Source organism: Setaria viridis, chromosome 9, assembly GCF_005286985.2.
Source record: "Setaria viridis chromosome 9, Setaria_viridis_v4.0, whole genome shotgun sequence".
NCBI lineage: Eukaryota > Viridiplantae > Streptophyta > Magnoliopsida > Poales > Poaceae > Setaria > Setaria viridis.
The window spans coordinates 45,421,062-45,439,732 of NC_048271.2; the positions used below are offsets into that span (position 1 = coordinate 45,421,062).

Below are 18,671 nucleotides of genomic sequence, written 5' to 3' on the forward strand. Positions count from 1 at the left end.
TTCAAGAATTGTGAACAAATTTAATTATATTGGGCTTTGGGTCTATCCATCGCCGTCGGCCCGGTCTAGTAAAACAGCAAACGAGGCACGGCCCAGCACCGAAACTCAAAGCATCCCCCTCGCCGCCGAATCCGCCTCCATCCATTCCTCCGGCGGTCCGGCCGCAACAAAGAGCAAGCCAGCAAGGCAATCCAGCTAGACGGAACTCTTCCCTCGCCCTCCTCGTCCTCCTCCTCCGCCACCCCCAACTCCCTGTCCCCTCCACTGGTGCTGGATCGAGGCGGAGCGGAGCACCAGCCGAACCTGGCCACCTGGGATTCATTTCTTCTGTTGGTAAGGAGACCTAACTCGCTTGGATGATTTTTCTTAGAGGGGATTTTGTTTCCGGAGATATTTCAACCGCAATGAGAAAGGGAATGCAAATCTTTCTATCACCATTAGTTTGCACGGAATTTATTTGCTGCTCAGTGGAGTAGCAATAGCGATCTAAACGTCTAATTCTTCCGGCCATCGTTCTGGTCCGGTCGGATGAGGCTCTAGTTCTTCAGGGTGCCCAAGATCTTTCTAAGTTGATGCCACTGGACCCGGGATTCAAGTTCAGGCGCGAAATATTTTCGAAAATTTGAGAGTTCAACTAAACCCCCCAACACTCATCAATTCCGTGCTTTAATCTTGAGCAAGTCCACCTTTTCAGTTTCTTCAGTTATGGTTGTTGTTTTATGCTGAAACAGTATTATTTTCTCCGTGCAACAGAGAGTGTTATTCATCCTGGGCCTGGAATATGAGAAGATTCTTCCCATTCCGCTCGTTCACAAGCAGTGCTGGGAATGGCAAAGCAGCACCGGCAAATGATGCCATGAACGAGAACAAAGTCGATGAAGGTGGCACCAGCAGCGCTTCCCGATCTCCTGGTGCACGGTCATTCCGATCAAGAAGCCGGCACCGTGCATCCAGGAATGAGGAATCGTCCCATCCACAGCTCAGGCGGTCCTTTTCATTTTCATCATCGGTCATTGATCGTTCCTTGGATGAACGGATGATGAGTTACTCACGTGATATTCCGTGTTCTATGTCCAATGATTCTGATGCGCCTGGTCATTTCGGTGAAGTGGAGTAAGTAACTAAAGTTCACATTTCAGCTATACTAGCAGTTCAAATATTGGAACTTCACTATTGTGGAAATGGATGCTCTTGGAAACAAAAATAAAAAAAAGAAAAAGAAAAAAAGAGATAAAACACCATTTACTGTTTTTCTGTAGCTGTTTGGCCATTTGTTTGCAACTTATATTTGTTATGTCAACTGAATTTGGTGACATTATCATCGCACTGTAGCAGAGCTATCGGTTTGTAGTGCATATGCATCTTGTGTATCTACAATTATTGCTAATTCAAGTTACTAACATCTAGCAGACATGCTCTTCATGAAATTTATTCACTTTAAGTTCATAACTAACGCTCTACATCTTCTTTTCTTTGTTGTGGACATAATTTGCAGCAACATTCAACTTGTTCTTTTAATTTAATTTATGTGTTCTATAACATTATTGTTAGAAAATCTTCTTCGAGACTCACTATTATGATAATAGCCGGAGCACCTTACATGGATGATATTCTATTTGGCATGCCTGAAAATATTACTAACAAAGGTCATTATCTGCAGGTGCTACACATGGTCTCCAGAAAAACACCCCAGCAGAAGAGAATACACAACAAAGGTGCCAAATTCACATGGATTCCATGAAACGGACTCATCTCATTCAAGATGCCTGTCATGCTCAAAAGGACACTCTCCTGTTAGTTCTCCTGTTGCATTAAAATCCAGGTCTGCTAGGTTTACCAATTTATTGAATAAGAATGAGGCGCTAGATCTGTACATTGATGCTGAGCAAGAGGTTACCAGACTAAATGAACACAACCAGAAATTCCCCATCCGATCTACAGCTCCTTATTTGGGACAGGGACGGCCACCACGGCCACATTCTACAGCTCCATCTTCACCAAAATTGTGTAAAGAGATTATTGAAAGCCCCTCCAACATTGATATTGATGATGCCTGGCACTCCCAACTTGCTGAGGGGACCAACAGCACCCGCAAGGTTGCATCTATGTGTAATGGAGGTAGCCATGATGCAAGACATTTTAAAGTATCTTCTGAGAGGCTTTCACATTTTGAAGAGTCCAGATCACAAACTATGACTGCTGTGGAAGATATCTATGAGGACTTGCAAGATGTACGGCCTCCGTCTCCATTCTTCTACAGCACTTCAACGGATCATGTTGCCAGTGCTACCTCAAGATATTTTGCCACTGATGTTAGTTGCCATGAGGAGTCTCATGGTGTTCATGGTTTCAGCTTGGAACAAGACACTGACGAAAAGTTGCTTCAAAGAGCTAAAGAAGTTGATGCATGCTTTATGGTTCCTCCAGTAGAAAACAGTAAGTTTAAAACACTCAGGGACAAGAGGTTGGATTCAACTGAAATGTTGCAACTCATTCAGGATCTCACTGAAGATAGAAAAAGGTTGGCATCTGAATTATCTTCTCAGATTAAGGCACGTCTTACTGAAAGATTTGCATCCAGAGAAGAATATAAGAGATCCAAGTTAGAATTACAAACTAGAACTAGAAGGCTGGAAAAGGAGAAGATCGACATACAAAGTACCTTGGAGAGGGAATTAGATAGAAGGTCAAATGATTGGTCAGTCAAACTGGAGAGATTTCAATCTGAAGAACAAAGACTAAGGGAAAGGGTAAGAGAGCTTGCAGAGCAGAATGTGTCATTTCAGAGAGAAATTACTTCGCTTGAATCGTACAAAGTTGATGCTACTAGTAGGATTAAAAGTCTAGAGCTGCAAAACAAGCATCTGGACAATGAGTTACAGAAAATAAAAGATGACTGTGACAATCTTCACAAGTCCTTAGTAGAATCGCATGATAACCTTGCTCAAGCTACGGAGGAAAGGGACAAAGTCCGAGAATTTTTAAGAGACAAAGAGGAGGGCAATAAGGTGTCACGCAAAATTATTGCAAGATTACAAAGAGCATCTAACGAACAGGAGAAAACAATAACTGGCCTAAGACAAGGATTCAGCACTGAATTAGAAAAGAGAGCTGCTGGAAATAGTGATATAACAAACAGGATGCAAATGGAACTTAACAGACTTACCGGGGTTGAGCAAAATCTGAGAAAAGAAATTCAGTCCTGTACCCTTGAGATGGAGTCTCTTAGGCAAGAGAATGTAGGGATTTTAAATCGTCTACAAAGGAGTGAAGATGGAGCAATTTTTCCCACAATTCGTCTTGACCAGGAGCTTCATGCTAGAGTGGACAGTTTGCAGACACAAGCTTTATCATTACTTGATGATGCTAGCCAACTTTGTGCCAAGTTGTTGGAATTGATCAAATCAAAGAGTAGGGAGAACATCAATGATGTTCATGCATTAGTAGACATTGAGCACACTCTAAAGTACCAGAGCATGAAAGGAGGAATTGAGAATGTAAAACAGAGTCTGCATACAATCAAATCTCTGTTGATGGAGAAGCAAAACAAAGAAGAGACTAGACAAAGTGCTGGAGATTGTCTTCTGGGACAAGAAAAGTTATCCTGGGTACGACCTATATTTGAGTTTCTTATGTTTAAAAATAATATCTTAGTCTTGGTATCTTAATCTCTTTAGATGTTGTTAGTGGTATTATGACTTTCATTTGGAGAATATGATAACATTTTCTTGCAAGTCATATTGTAATAAGCTAATCCTGTGTGTCGGTGTTTCTTTTGTACAATATGAAAAGACATTTTCTGAGCATGGAGCTAAGTTGTTGAGACAAAATTATAACTTGGGCAACTTAAGCCATCATAAGAAGCTAAAACAATTCACGTTTTTGTATTTTCTTATGCAGGATTGCATTGAAATTAAGCTAAGAGAAGAAGCTATGATCAGTAGAGTACTAAAGGAGAAGCTACTGTCCAAGGAACTACACATTGAGCAATTGCAGTCAGATCTAGCAGCTTCACATAGGATCCAAGATGTATTGCAAAATGAGATCCAGAGAGTTCAAGATGAACTACGTTGCCTTACACACAAGTCCAAGCATTTGGAAGTTCAGGTCATCCTGCCCCCTGAAAAGCATTTTTTAAACAATATTTCTCCCTTGTCAAATGGGTTTTAGGTCGTGTCACCGTGCGCACTATTTGTCATTCTGACTAGGTCTTCAACTAAATATCATCTAAAAAATTCCTGACATATGTTGTTTCTATCTTCATTAATTATCCTTCTAAAGGTGGATAGTCAAATGTTGCTATCTATATTCTTCAACTTGGTTCTGTTAATATCGTACGCCCGCCCATGATTCCGATGTCATCTTTGGTTTTGACTTTGCACATTGCAGGTTTGGAAGAAAGATGGGACAATTAGCCAGATCGAGCAGGATTATCAGGAATCCGCTAAGGAGCTAACTGCTCTTCGGTGCATGCTCAAAACAGTAAACGATGAAAGGGATGTCTCATGGCAGGAATCGGAACAGCTGAGAAGAACTGTCAATGGCTTGCAAAATGAAGTTGCTTCGTTGAAGCAGAAGATTACATCGCTTAATGAGGATATATTGCTTAAGGAAAGCGAGATACTGCTTCGGGAGGGTGAGATTTCAATATTACAGGACAGTATTGACAAGCCATTTGACATCATCTGCAGCCCTCAGTCAATGAAGCAATTCGGCATGGAGTAAATTTGCGCAGAATAAAGAGCAGGACTTGATTTTGAAATAGATGTTATTTCCCTTTTTGTACAAAGATAGTAGCATTTATCACTCTTTACATAGAGTTCATATGCTTGTGAACGCTGAACCACAGCTTATAAGGTGAGTTTAGCCAATACAATTCTACATATCTTCCACCCTTGGTCTCATGGTACTGCTCCGTTGCGTGCAAGGACAACCCAGAGGATGCATGAAGCTTTCTGGAACCAGTACAAAGGGCAACTACTGATTCCATGCTCCTGGAAGAGTAGCGCAAATCTTGAAATGGTTCAAGGTGGTGTAAGCAACTGGAATCAAACTTTAGGTTCTGCTCTCAAGTTGCACAACTATCAAAGGATTAAGCATAAAATTGTATCTCAGCCATTTTCCACAAAAAGAAAAGCATGCTGTTTAACGAATCAAGTGAACAGCATGGCATTGTGTCTTGTACATACATCACATTGAAATATTTCTTTCAAGGTTACAAATGATCACACGATCTCTTGCTGCATGATGCTGGATTTTGGATAGACCAATAAACTCTTCTGTCATAAAAATCTTTTCTGAAGTGCCAAACTTTGCAGGGTGTCAGCAATCAACAAATGTGGGTGCTCTTTCAGACTACAAAAGATGGTATCCATTAGTAATAACAGACAAGCTGAACAGTAAACTACGTGATGAACCCTAAACTAATTTTACAGTCAAGGTCTGTATGCCTGCGCTCCTCAGATCCTCCGCGTTATGCTTGTAGTCCAGCTAAACAAACCAGTCACTGTTGAGGTATTCGTACTGGTCTGTGAGGCCTTGGCGCTGAAACACGCAGACAGGAGAAAAATTATCATAATATTGAAGGTTAAATGACATGAAAAGAATTTTTTTTGTTTTATGCCAACATGAAATGGAGACTCATCAAATATACAAAATGATGGAGAGGCTAACCATGCTTTCTATGTGGCATCAGAAAAGTTTCTATATCTACTTTTTAACACAATAACACCAATATATGGCGCTCAATTCTCTGCATGATCATGAGGTGCTTAAGAAAATGAATCATACTAATTGTGTAACAAGGCCAGCAAAAATCATGAGGCCAAACTGGGCAGAATCTAAATTAAGCAACACAGATATTTTAACTTAGGACCCGCATGAGAAGTCTATGCACAACAATAATTCTAGAAAACATCGTATAATAGGTACATGCAAAAGAACATACCATTCGGGTTTCCCTGCTCATAGAAACACCTAAAAAGTGCCACTGCCTCTTCAGCCATGATCCCTCCAGTGCATTTGAAACCTTTTGGTTTAGGGGGTTGGCTCCTAGCAAAACAAACACGATGTTGGCCATACACTTTGTTGGTGCCATAAAACCATGCATCACAAGTACGAAAATCGAAAGATCAAGCAAGTTCATCTTGCATTAAACGTGACACTGCACGCGGCACACTGAAATACCAGCAAAAATGAGAGCACAGAATTATCATGCTCTCATGAGTATATGTAGCTTTTCAAGCATGTTGTTCCATGCATATAAAGCTTTTCGAGCATGTTATTCCATGTTGCCTTCTGCTTACCCTGACAAATCATCTGAAGTAGAGCCCTTGTGCAGCGACATGATTGATCCGCACCCTCCAAATTTGTCGTTGGCGCAACCAAAGTATACTTCTCTTATTCCTAACCAAAGAAATTGAAACAAACTAAAAACATAACTCTTATACTACGAAGTAGCTTATACAGGATAAGATATACGATTAAAACACTTATGAATTCATACCAAGTATCGACAATGCCGTTGCACACATTATACAGGGTTCACACGTGACAAAAAGGTCGCATCCTGCAAATTTCTCCGCAACCTGCGCCTGGTCAAAACCCATCCTCTGCCACTCCTGAAGCAGAACATCAATGGCTTCCATCTCAGCGTGTCTGGTAGCCTAGCAGTACGAACAATCACAAGGTAATGCCATAGGCAAAAGAACACAGAAACACCTTTAAAGCAGACATCTCCAGGCTCCAGCAAAAATGAGAAGAGCAAACGTACATTTCGAGTGGCATTCGTCCTGTTGCTACCAGAAGAAATCAACTTCCCATCCTCAACAATCACACATCTAGCATCAGCGAGGTACCAAGTAATTAACAAGGACACAACCATGCAGTTAGCACACAAGGAATTAGGAAACGACTACGACGGATGAAACGAAACGAACGCGTACCCTACAGGGACCTCGAGGTTATCCAGCGCGAACTTCGCCTACACAAATCAATCAGCCGAGGCTAAGCACCGGAGGTAAAATCATACGCGTGCTCCAGTTGCAAGACGAGCAGGGATAGCAGCCGTACCTGCTCGAGCGCCCGCTCCATAAAGGCCACTGCCGCCGCCATCCTTCCAACCGGCGAGCGAGGAACCGGATTGCCAATCCAATCGGAGCAAGCTCAGGGAAGCGGCCCGGAAATCGGCGGGGGAGCGCACAGCCAGCGATGCGGCGGCGCCACCGGCTTGATTCGGGTGGGTGTGGGTTGAGTTCAACCGGTCAACTGGGGGGTCTTCAGGGGAGGAGACTCTTCGGCTTCTTTCAGCCCGTGGGCCGTGGGCCGTGGCCCATCACTCCTTGTCCCTCCTCAGTCCTCTCTTTCTCCCCCAGCCGGCGCCTATCTCCGTCTCACCCCTTCCCACCGACGGCGAGGAAGATGAGCGGTGGCGCGCGGAGAGTCCTGGAGGCGTGGAGGGTCGGGGTGGTCAGGTACGGAGACGCCCTCCAGCTCCAGGAGCGTCTCGTCGCGGACCGCAAGGGCGGCCGCGTCGGCGACCTCGTGCTTTCGCTGCAGCACCCGCCGACCTACACCCTCGGCAAGCGGCACGAGAAGGCCGAGCGCAACCTGCTCGCCTCGGAGGCCGAGCTGCGTGCCCTGGGCGCCGAGCTCCACCGCACGGAACGGGGCGGCGACGTCACCTTCCACGGCCCGCGGCAGGCCGTGCTGTACCCTATCCTCTCGCTCCGCGCCCTGGGGCTCGGCGCGCGGAGGTACGTCGAGGGGCTCGAGTCCGCGATGATCCAGGTGGCGGCGCTCCACGGCGTGTCCGCGCGGCCCGGCGACCCCGGGGAGACCGGCGTGTGGGTCGGGGACCGCAAGATCGGCGCCATCGGGGTCAGGATCTCGTCCGGGTTCACGTGGCACGGGCTGGCGTTCAACATCGACCCCGATCTCGGGTACTTCGACCACATCGTGCCATGCGGCATCGCCGGCAAAGAGGTCACGTCGCTGCGGCGGGAGGTGGGGGACGGAGTGGAGCTCCCGGCCGACGAGGTCATCCATGACCAGCTTGTGCGGTGCTTGGCGAGAACTTTGGGTTTCACCGATGTGGAATTCAAAGACGACTCTGAGTCTGGAGACATGATTGGTGCAGCTGCAGCAACACGATCCTGACGCGCGGTTCAATCTCTGCATCTTCAGGATGTCTTGTAATCAATTTTTGGAATATTTTTCATCTGATTGTGTTCATGGCACTTCACTAGCATATGTATGATAGAGATACAGAAGGTAGGAGGCAGAGCTGCAATTCTGCACATCTGCAGCCAGACACAGCTTGTACATTGCTTCATTGAATTAGGCACAATTCTGTCTGTACTTCTGATAGGGCAGCAGTAACACTTTTACATTTGTCTTTCAGCTGTTGTTTATGGAATTTGGATGGTTTGCATCTAAGCGCTGATTAGTCAGTGGATATTGAATGCAATTAGCATTTGTTGATGCTGTGATTTTCTTCAGTTCTCCGAATATAGATGATGCATCATTCTATCTTCCCTCATGATTCTTGAGCCCCTAAGTCAACTAACTAGCTAAGCCTTCGGTGGCGCCAAGTGCCTCCATTGCCGTTTCCATTTGGTATTCGTTTAACAAATGAGTTTGGAAAACATTGCTACACTGGAATGCTTGGAAAAAACAACTTCAAAGTCTGACATTCCTAGCTCTCTTAGGAGCAACTGTTGATTAAAGTGCTTAAATTTGGCTAGCGTCTCTGACAATCCAATGCAACTTCACAAGAATTTCCATCGACTTGACCAGCACCGTCATTCCTGCATAAAAAACATCTGAAGATAGACTGACTAACGGCTGCTTATTCTAGGGTGACTGGGCTCTCCTAACTGTGGGCTTCGTTGGGCTGATCAGTGGGCTGGGGCCCACAGCTCTTTGCCTAGCCCAAAGAAAAATTAACTTGGGATAAATAAAGAAAAAGAAATGAAATGAAAAGGCCGTAAAATACGCCTGGAGGAAGCGAGAACAAAGGTTATTAGAGATCGGATGGAGTCAGCAATTTGTTGATGCCGCGGTGACTTCAGACTCTGAACATGCAAACCTTTTGCGTTTCATTTCATCTCATATCCCTTTTCCTATTTCATCTGCTGGCGGCGGACGGCGGGCGATCGGCTTTGGCAGCAGCCACCAGTTTGGTGGTTGTGAGGATATTGAGGTCCGCAGGTGAAAGTCATGACCGGTCTTGACTAGTGCTAGTGACGACGGTGTCATGATGCATCGTGCTTCTTGTTGAAGGCGTTGTGGTGGGGAACTTGACCTAGGGATTTTTTCCAGGTGAAAACCGAAGAACCGAAGCAGGTTCGGGTGGCAGCGGCGTCTTGACGTTGTTTTCTTCTTGAGGTACCGTTTTGAAGTTCTTGGATGGCAGTGCCCGTTCAGCTTGAAGGGATGGCGGTTTCAGTGTAATGTCAGTGTGATATTGACTAAGTGCTGTTTCTATGTGACAGGAAACAGTTGGCTGTCGAGCAGGATCATCCTAACTTCTAAAGTTTCTAAGAAAATGATAGATGGGGGGATTAGTTGCTGCATAATGCCTATAGCTAGGTCGAAGCAAAAGCATAGAGAAGTTTAAAACTTAGTCTTTTTTCTTTCTTTTTTCAGTGATTTGCTTTCTTATTTTCTTTGATCCTCGTGTTGAAGCGTGAAGTCTAAGTACTCATGTACCTGCGGATTAGGTGGCCGAATTTATTGGTCGAATGTATTTATCTGTGGTCGTAGGACCGGATAATTTCCTTAATTAAAAAATATAGGTTTGTAAAGCCTAAGCTGTGTTCGACAGAACCTGCCTCAAGAACTCGAGGAATGTAACTCATGTGTATATTTGCACCATCTTTTTTCTTTCCAACTAATGTAAGGGGACGCTGTGCTTGTAATTTCTTCATTGTCTTCTCTCCTGCAACTGGGAGTCCTGTTACTGATGGCCCTGCCTGTCATGGTAAATTATTGAGCGGTCACAATATTTTTGTAACCTCATTCGTGCTACTAGCCTACTACAGACGCAGATCGCACAAAATGTGGCTTGGAGGAAGATCAGATTGTGCTCGACTGCTCGTCCTCGTCCATGGTCATATTCTTCTTCATGGGTTGGCCTTTGCATGTCTTTTTATACATACAGAAACCTTGCATCATCATCTATGCAAAAAAGAATTGTTTTGTGGCCATGCTGCGTCTTTGTCTAATTCGGCTCCCTTTTTCACCTTGTGTGTTCAGATTGTAATCGCACTTCAATTTTTCGCTGGGAGCAGGAATTATTTTTTTTCACTCTATGCAAATAAGACCTGAATATACGTTAGTTACCACAACACAACTGTGGCGCAGCTTGCAGAAATGAGCTCTTGCATTTAAATTAGCAGTGGTATTTCGAATTTTTTGAACCAAGGAAACAAAAGTAACATGCGAATCTCTAGTACTCTGCGGCACGTAAAGGAACAAAAGGAAAAAAGACATCTGTATCATATTAGTTTCTTGGAGTAAAATCAATTGCCTTCCACTGATCAATTTACAAAAAATGGAAGAACCTGATGGACCCAAATCTGCCTGCATCTACCACCTCCTCCGGCACCGCGCCGGCGCTAGCCGCGAACGCGTCGTGGCACTCGGTGCTGCAGGACGCCGGCTTCTGCTCCACGGCGCCCGCGCCCCACGGGTACGTCTCCGAGCGCCGCAGCACGGGTGGGTTGCTGATCTCCGGGGGCGTGCCTCGCCGCGCCGCGGCGCTGGAGGAGGGCGAGCCGCCGCTGGCATTGGTGGCCGCCGCCGCCGCCGCGGACGGCGGTTCTTGCGCCGCCGGCCCGGACGACGAGTCGAAGCAGATGGAGACGGCCTTTCCCGAGGAGGTCTGGAGCTGGAACTCGGAGGGGGAGAGCGGGAGGAAGGCGCTGTTGCACGAGTGCTCGTTGTAGTAGGTGACCGCGTACAATGGCGGGTCGCTGTGGTCCTTCTGCTGCACCTGCTTCGTCGCCGGGCAGTTCATGTTGTCCTTGTAGGTGCATCTGTAGTAGTACCTGCAGTAAACGTTGGGAGGAAATCAAGAACTTGTGAGTGAGATGAACACGAAAAGATCCAGCTTTTCTTTTGGCTTCAAACATTTCTTGAAATTTAACTGTATATTACGGTTGGCCGGTCCGGATGCGGTGAATGTGAGCAAAAGTCAAAGAAGGTTGGCTAATAAAGGTGGATTCTTTGCCGGTCGGGGTAGATTTCTCAGAGCACACGCAGATGCAGGATTTTTTTTTTCAAGAAGAAACGAGGACGAAAGCAAACAAGAAGATTGAGGGATGTTCATCCCGTCCGGACCTGGGGAAGTTGGTGTTGTTGATCTTCTTCTCGCCGTACTTCCTCCATTGGTGTCCATCGTTGTGCGGCGCGAAGGTGTCCACCTTCCTCATGCGCTTCTCCTTCCTGCCAAGATTTCATTTCCCCCCACAAACAAAAAGGAAACGCAAATCAGGCGAATTGAACCACGGAAAGAGCAAAAGATCACCCAGAGAAACGGAAACCCAAGCGGCAGCTTACCTCGAATTCATCTGCGACTGATGCGAGCTCGGCGCCGGAGACATTGTTTGTTTCCGGTGGAAGAAGGAATCGAGAAATGCGGGGAGGGCGGGCGGAGAGGACGCGGCCGGCCGGGGAGGGAGAGCAGGCAGGCCAGAGCGCTTTTAATTCGGAAGCGTACTTGACCAGCCACACCAGGGTAGCTGACGAGCACCCCTTTTTAGCTCCGCAGCTTAACAACACATCAGAGAGAGAGAGAGATAGAGAGAGAGAGAGAACTCCATAATAATTGAGCCCTCGCGGCCATATAAAACTCCCCGAAACCGAGACCAAGAACGATGCAAAGATTATCTTGGCCTCCGGGCGTATCGCTGTCACGTGCCCCCGCGCACCGACGGGGAGGGGGGGGTGCGACCTGAGAAATTTCCTTGCGCCTTCTCCTGAGCCCCCAACGCAGCACTGCCGGAGCCGCAGCGGCCTACAAGTGGCCTCGGATGATGTGTCACGCGCCTTTGTTTATTGCCCTTCATCGATCTCGCAACTTGGGCTACAAAAATAAGCCCTCCAGCTGATCGGAACTCGGGCTATTTGTATATTTATATCTTTTTTCCGGCCGGACCGGTTCAAAATCTTGTTTCCGAAATGGAAGTTGGGGTGGTGACACATGATAAACAAAAGAAAAAGAAAAGAAAAAGGGAGGGAAACTTGACCCTGATTGATGCCTTTCCCTGGCGGAGGCCAGAGGAATCGTCTCGTTGCTTGGGAAGGAGGGCGAGTGGTAGACTGGCACTGCTGCCCCCAGTAGTCTCTCTCTCTCTCTCTCTCTCTCTGCTGATACCTACCGCGTCGCGTCCCGATGGAAGAGAAGGGAGAGGATCGCCGCTCGCCGGGGGGTTTTTTAAAAAGACCTGCACATGCCGCGGGGCCAAGTTGGGGCGGGAAGGAATCTCTCTCTGCTTTGCCTGCTTTCCGCCGAGTTTTTTTTAGGACCCCGGGTGATGGACGTGAGCTCAGCTCTGATGTTACCCGCCCCCACTGGGTCTTAGTTAAAACTAACCCCGGCCACCGCCGATTGGATAGCCGGGCGGGCGCCCGGTCACCGGACCATTAAGCCCGCTTAGTTTAAGCGCCTGCCTAATCCTGCAGTTGGGAGGCAGCCGGACCCAATTGGCCGCGCCGCCGTGCATCAAGGCGACGTTAAGCCCAGGGCTAGTGGTTGATCTGGCTGTTAGATGCGTCAGTCGAGTGGCTTCCATGACGCGGTAAAAAGGAATGCAGAGACGCGGAAGCAGTAAAAGAGGTGGAAGAACCTCTAAAAGAAGAGAGCCGGAAGAAATGTCGAGTGGAATGCACCATCTGTTATTCTGTGCGGTGAAAATGACGGCCACGGAGATAATCAATTCAGAGCTGATGGGTGGAGTAGATGGATGCAAGGACGGACGCACATGAAACCCTAGCACCGGGGCCAGCGAAGTCAGAGAAGAAAATGGGAGGGGACAGGCTAACAGGCACCAGATGACTTTGTTTATTGCAGCTCATCACTGAATAAGACTCCGCTTAGCAGGGGCAGAGAGGTCTGACTTTCTACTACCCCGCGCTCACAGCACAAGCCGCTGGGGTTAGATTAGACAAGTCCGCATTTGATTATTATCCGGAGCAGAGAGCAGTTAGTCCTAATCTTCTCTTCCCTTCACCTCCCCTTGAGATTTACTATATATAAATGTATCTATACAAATACTACTTTGAAGTTGAACACCAGTCTATCCCGAAATAAAAAACGATAGAGGAAGACTGGGACACGCTAGCCCATTTTATAACGGGCCCTTCTAGAAAGGTGACGGGTATCGCCTCCTGATTGGCCGGTTGGTGGGGAGGGGGGAGAGAGAGAGAGAGAGAGCGGGGGAAGTGGCCCAAGTGGGGTTGCATGCGATGCAATGCATTCAGCAGCTGCAGCAATCCAGATCTTGGCTTATTCATTGACTTGCAGGTATAAAATATACGCGCCGCTCTAATGCAGTTGGTTTATGGACTAAACTATGCCGCGGCGGTCCCTGATAAAACGGGAGAAAAAGAAGCATACAAGTGTGGCCACAATGAACTACACGATTAACAACTGGGGGCCAAGAGACCCCGGGATAGAAAAAGCGCGAAGTTTGTGGCCTGCTGCCTACGTGTGTCACCCCATCCGGCTGAGTACGTGACATGCAGTGGCAGGCGCGTGCCCCGTTCCACACGCAAAACCATCTCACCAAAATTCTCATAATCAAATCAAACTGACGAGTTCCCCATGAACTCGGAAATGGTTAGGTCTCGGAGAGTTTGACCAAATTTATATAAAGTATTAACAATAATAGGTACTATTAGATTTTTCATTAATATATTTTTATAGTATATCTATTCGGTGTCATAAATTTTTGTAATCTTCTCTATAATTTTGATCAGATATAAAATATTTTGACTCACCAAGAAAGTTGGAATGATTTATAGGGGGCGTTTTCTTCCGGTGACTTATTTTTAGCACGTGTCACATCGAATGTTTAGATACTAATTAGGAGTATTAAACGTAGACTATTTACAAAACTCATTACATAAGTGGAGGCTAAACGACGAGACGAATCTATTAAACCTAATTAAGTCTAATTAATCCATCATTAGTAAATGTTTACTGTAGCAACACATTGTCAAATCATGGACTAATTAGGCTTAATAGATTCGTCTCGCCGTTTAGCCTCGACTTATGTAATGGGTTTTGTAAATAGTCTACGTTTAATATTCCTAATTAGTATCTAAACATTCGACGTGACGGGTGCTAAATAAGTCAGTGGAAGAAAACGGGGCCATAATTTGGAATGGAGGAAGCAGGACGGAAGATGAAGTCAAGTACTAGTAGGGATTAAAAAAGTTACGCTGGCATGAGAGGAACACGAACCTAACATTGGAATCGCTTAATAACTAAAGAAAAGCTTGGAATATCATGCCATTTTACTGTACTTATCTCCAGCTGAAATATAATAATCATAAGTTAAGTACTAGTATTGTCAAAAAGATATAACAATAATAAGTTTGGTGCCTTGTATGCGTGCGGGTAATGATACTCGTGGAAAAAACTGTGCCTGCCGTGCCGGCACGAGCTACGGCCAAACGTCAAACCACGAAGCAGACGGCCAAGTTTGGATGTAAACGATAGCGCCAAGCTGTTCAAAGAGTAGCCTTTGGGAAATGGCCATTTTCTTGTTAGAGCCGTGACCAAATTTTTCATATGGCATGATGATAAACATGTATACTATGTCGCGTCGTCACCATTGGTTGAGTCTTTGCTTATCTGAAAAGCACCTTTTGATTCATTAGTCTTTGTTAAAACTGACCTCGCCCGCTTGTGTTGCGGTCAGAATAAACGACACACTACAGTAGGTATCGAGGTGGCGCAAACCGGGCGATCGAGTCAGGTCGACCGTCGACGGCCTTTAAGAAATTGACCCTGTTTTATTAGGTGCAGTCTTAGCTTAGCACGGCCCATCGCCCAGCGACAAAAAAATCACCGTCTTAGAAAAAGACAAGACACGATGAGATGCATGAAGACGAGAGCACAAAACTAAGACGCGCATCTTTCTTTCGTTCTCTGCACCAGAAAAGATGTGTTCCCAGTCCAAATTTGCAGCGGTCTAGTTAGGTTTTTCGCAAATCAAATATTTTTTTTGGAAAAAAAAGAGGGCCGTCGCTTGGTCAGAGCTCCAAATGGGCAGCAGCCTTGAATGTTTCCTGGAGCAGTCTTGAACTTGGTATGGGACACGGAGATACCGCTGTGATCTTCCTGTTGGCGCCCATAGATGCCGGTTTGCCACGCGGCCGGCCGGAAAGTGCTAGAGCGCGAGGAGAATGGCTTCCGCAGTTCAGCGGATTAGATACAGATAATTACGTGACCAGCGCGAAGTGCTTGCAGCTGTGTATGTACCTGTCAAAGTCTCGAGTCGTCACCACGTCTGGAGATTACCAGCTCGCTTCTTACCTGGAAATGAATGATTCTCCTCAGATGCTGCAGAACGACGGGAGGTATGTTTACAGAGTACAACTTCAATCAAACAATTGCTATATAAACTTTGCAAGCCCAGTTTAGAAGGCAGGAATTAGTTCCTGATCTTTTGCAGTTTTTGCATGTGTAAAGAAAAGTACCTGAGCATTCTTTTTTTGTTTGTGTGATTTCTTTTGCGTCTTTCATTTATAAGACTGCTTTTATATGATCACGTGGAAAAACACACACACACACACACCAATTCAGCTTCCAAATAATCTTTGCCGTCTTTTTTTTTACTTATTTCTGCTTCAAAGGAAAAGAATTGGTGCAATACACGTGCACAAACCTCTTTTGTGTGATATATGAGGTTTTCGCGAAGGGGACACGCGAGCTGCAGTTAGGTTTGTTCATTTTTCAGAGTTTGATATGTTTGTTCAGTTGCAGGGGAAATGTCGAAGTCCGAAAACAATCAAAGCGAGAAAAAAAAGGTAGATGGATAGCCCACCCTGTAATGCATCTAGGCCCAGTTACAACACTATTGACCGAGCAGTGTGCTGCAGCTGGCGCCGAGAAACTAGGCCACGGCCCGCGCCCTCCGAGGGCCTTCCTCGCACAAACGACGACGCGCGCGCTCGAACAACGGGCCGCAGACAACCCGGGGGGGGGGAGGGGGCGCGTGGCGGAGGGGGAACCAGAGTCATTCGGACGTGGGCTGTTTCCTTGCTTGCCGGGAAACTGTCAGTAGCACGCGCTCGGCTTGGCCCTGTTTTTGCCTCCTTCCTGGCTGGTGGACAGAGAGACGAACCGGTTGTTTGCAGCTACTGTTGCGGCACACTAGTTCTAGCTGAGACATTCATCAATCATGAGTAGTTCTAGCCGAGACATGAGAGTAGCACGAGCGCACGACTTTGTACAGTGAGTCAGCAGCCCTAACGACGCTCAGGTACACCAAACTCATACACGTGCAGCCATGTTACCTCGTGTCCTCGTTCGCTTGTTGACAAGATCGTCCGGATTCTTCTTTGAGTGCGCATGCGAGAGATCCGATCCGATCCTCCAGAAAGAAGCGAGAATTCATCGCAAAGGAGGAACAAAAGAATGGTTGAAGCATCAAGGAATAATATGAATAAAACATCTCGTGCCAACGATGTGATGGGGGGAACATTCTTGCGCTTACACATGGAATCGAATCGATGCTGTCAGCTCGTCAACGTCCTTGGATTCTTTGCTATTGGGATCCATTGGGGCATTAAAAAACGGGGGTAAAAGGACAAAATGTAAAGGAGGAAAAGGACGTTGTGTTGTGCCTTGAGGCCTCGAGGGGTGATGGCATATTATTCCCAATCTTAATAAACGAACAATTCGACTCTCTTTCTTTGACGTGCGTGTCCGCTACCAGAATCCAGAATAGTGCTGCCGTAAAGAGCCCCGAAATTGATTGCTTAACAACATTTCTCGTTAACTAGCTCCGGACCTCTGGTGGTTGAGAAAAAATTATCATGCAGCTGGTATAAATGCTTTGCTTCTGGTGAAAGCGCCCTGCATCTAGTCACCATCAGCACACGCTAATTATAATATCTACTAGGAGCATGCCCAGATCTGTCAAACAGCGAGGTCATATGATATGATAATCACAACTAGCAAGTTGGCTAGACTTGCTTGGATACGTTTATATCACCATCATTTGTTTGGAATTTAAGAATATTTTTAGTTCGTGTAAAATGCATTTAGGCAATCTAATATGTCTCCTACATTTCTTATTTGTTCAAGAAAGACATAACAATAACTAAAGAGAAGAAAGTCAAATTAACAGATAAAAAATCATCTCAACAAAGAAAAAAAATTCTAGAGGAGATATAAGCATTATATACTACACAATTTGTTTTAAAGCAATGAAACTTCAGCATGTTATGTGCAACAAAATTATATACTTAAGGAGAATAATTCGTGTTCTAAGATAAAATATTTATGATACGTGGCACAAACATGTCATAGCATAAGTGTGTAGCCATAAGTCTGCAAGGAATCCATGCCATGTCATGACGGTGGCATATGCATAGTCTTAATGATTCACGGTGAGGTTGCGGTGAAATATTGCATTCGTACAAATTTGATGTTCCTCATCTTTTATTCATATCCTTAATCTAAACTAAAATTGAAGTTTTGTTTGATATTACTATATTGATCAGTGAAAAAAAAGATGATGGTCCATTATGTTAAATTTCTGAAAAGAGGGGACCATTATCACATAAATTCCAATTATTATGAGTTCTAATTTAAATGAAATATTCATTTATATATTTTAAGACGTGGTGCGTTGTTGCCGAGATGAACCTTCCACTCCACTATCATTACCGGTTACCCTAAATAAAGATTAGACCCTAGCAAATGAGGCTCGGCCCGAGCCTTGCTAGTCTAAGCCCAGCCTGCGGCTCTAATAGGGCCAGGCATGGTGTTGATTCTGCTAACCCGAGAAGAATATGGACCCGCTCAGCCCGACCCGATTATAATATTTCAATTATTTTTCACATGAACAATGGTAGGTGGCCAGCCAGATGTCTCTCGTGTGCCGGCGTGGGCGCGATTTTTTGGCCTGAAATATTTTTGGATTTTCTTAGCCCGGCTCGAGCCCAACCCGACTTTCACTCCGGTGAAGCAAGGTTGATTTAGTTGGAAAACTATATCATGACAATGTTGGATATATATAACCCATAATTCGAACTACAAGTTAGCATTCTTGAAAACAATCGTTGTGGTGTTTCCACAACGTCCAGTACCTAGAGTTATTAAGGAATTTACTCCTCACTTGAGAATTTTGGGGATCAATTACTTTTTTCTTAATTTCTGATTTTTATTTTTCGTTAATTTTATTTGGCATACCTTTTGGTTGGGTATAGGCTGACCATCGGATGATCATAACATCCAATGTTACAATATAGATAATTTTCTCTTTTTGATTAATGTGGTAATTTCTAGCCTGGAGAGAGCTTTATTAACACTATGGTATTAAGTTTTTTTTTCTCCTTCTAAATCATAGAATGGTAATTTTTAGATGTTGGAGGCTTATTTTAATTTTCCTTTACTAATTTTCTAGCAAGGGGCACACAGTTACGTGTTT

At 45.3% G+C, this 18,671-nt stretch overlaps 4 protein-coding genes across 5 annotated transcripts; 2 read left to right on the top strand and 2 right to left on the bottom strand.

The window, feature by feature from the left end:
* The first annotated feature begins 12 nt into the window (after positions 1-12).
* On the top strand, positions 13-4,892 carry LOC117838764 (uncharacterized). The gene is made up of 5 exons (XM_034718916.2): positions 13-333; positions 754-1,113; positions 1,661-3,608; positions 3,901-4,107; positions 4,390-4,892. Exons 2-5 carry the CDS (start codon positions 782-784, stop codon positions 4,723-4,725), a joined length of 2,823 nt encoding a protein of 940 aa, XP_034574807.1. The 5' UTR covers positions 13-333; positions 754-781; the 3' UTR covers positions 4,726-4,892.
* A 200-nt stretch (positions 4,893-5,092) lies between these two features.
* Positions 5,093-7,343, bottom strand: LOC117838766 (tRNA-specific adenosine deaminase TAD2). Of its 2 annotated transcripts, XR_004636721.2 has the most exons (8): positions 7,072-7,343; positions 6,945-6,982; positions 6,773-6,839; positions 6,506-6,665; positions 6,306-6,405; positions 5,948-6,051; positions 5,451-5,544; positions 5,093-5,355 (listed from the first exon to the last, which is right to left on the bottom strand). XR_004636721.2 is itself a non-coding variant. In XM_034718918.2 (7 exons), exons 1-7 carry the CDS (start codon positions 7,111-7,113, stop codon positions 5,504-5,506), a joined length of 552 nt encoding a protein of 183 aa, XP_034574809.1. In that variant the 5' UTR covers positions 7,114-7,334; the 3' UTR covers positions 5,093-5,503. The 2 variants fall into 2 exon arrangements, 1 of the variants encoding a protein (XP_034574809.1); XM_034718918.2 differs by having other exon boundaries at positions 5,093-5,544; positions 7,072-7,334.
* Positions 7,326-8,481, top strand: LOC117838765 (octanoyltransferase LIP2, mitochondrial). The gene has a single exon (XM_034718917.1). It carries the CDS (start codon positions 7,420-7,422, stop codon positions 8,155-8,157), a length of 738 nt encoding a protein of 245 aa, XP_034574808.1. The 5' UTR covers positions 7,326-7,419; the 3' UTR covers positions 8,158-8,481.
* A 1,901-nt stretch (positions 8,482-10,382) lies between these two features.
* Positions 10,383-12,407, bottom strand: LOC117835899 (uncharacterized). The gene is made up of 3 exons (XM_034715224.2): positions 11,563-12,407; positions 11,344-11,448; positions 10,383-11,051 (listed from the first exon to the last, which is right to left on the bottom strand). The coding sequence occupies exons 1-3, from the start codon at positions 11,604-11,606 to the stop codon at positions 10,547-10,549; spliced, it is 654 nt and encodes a 217-aa protein (XP_034571115.1). The 5' UTR covers positions 11,607-12,407; the 3' UTR covers positions 10,383-10,546.
* Between the last annotated feature and the right edge of the window lie 6,264 nt (positions 12,408-18,671).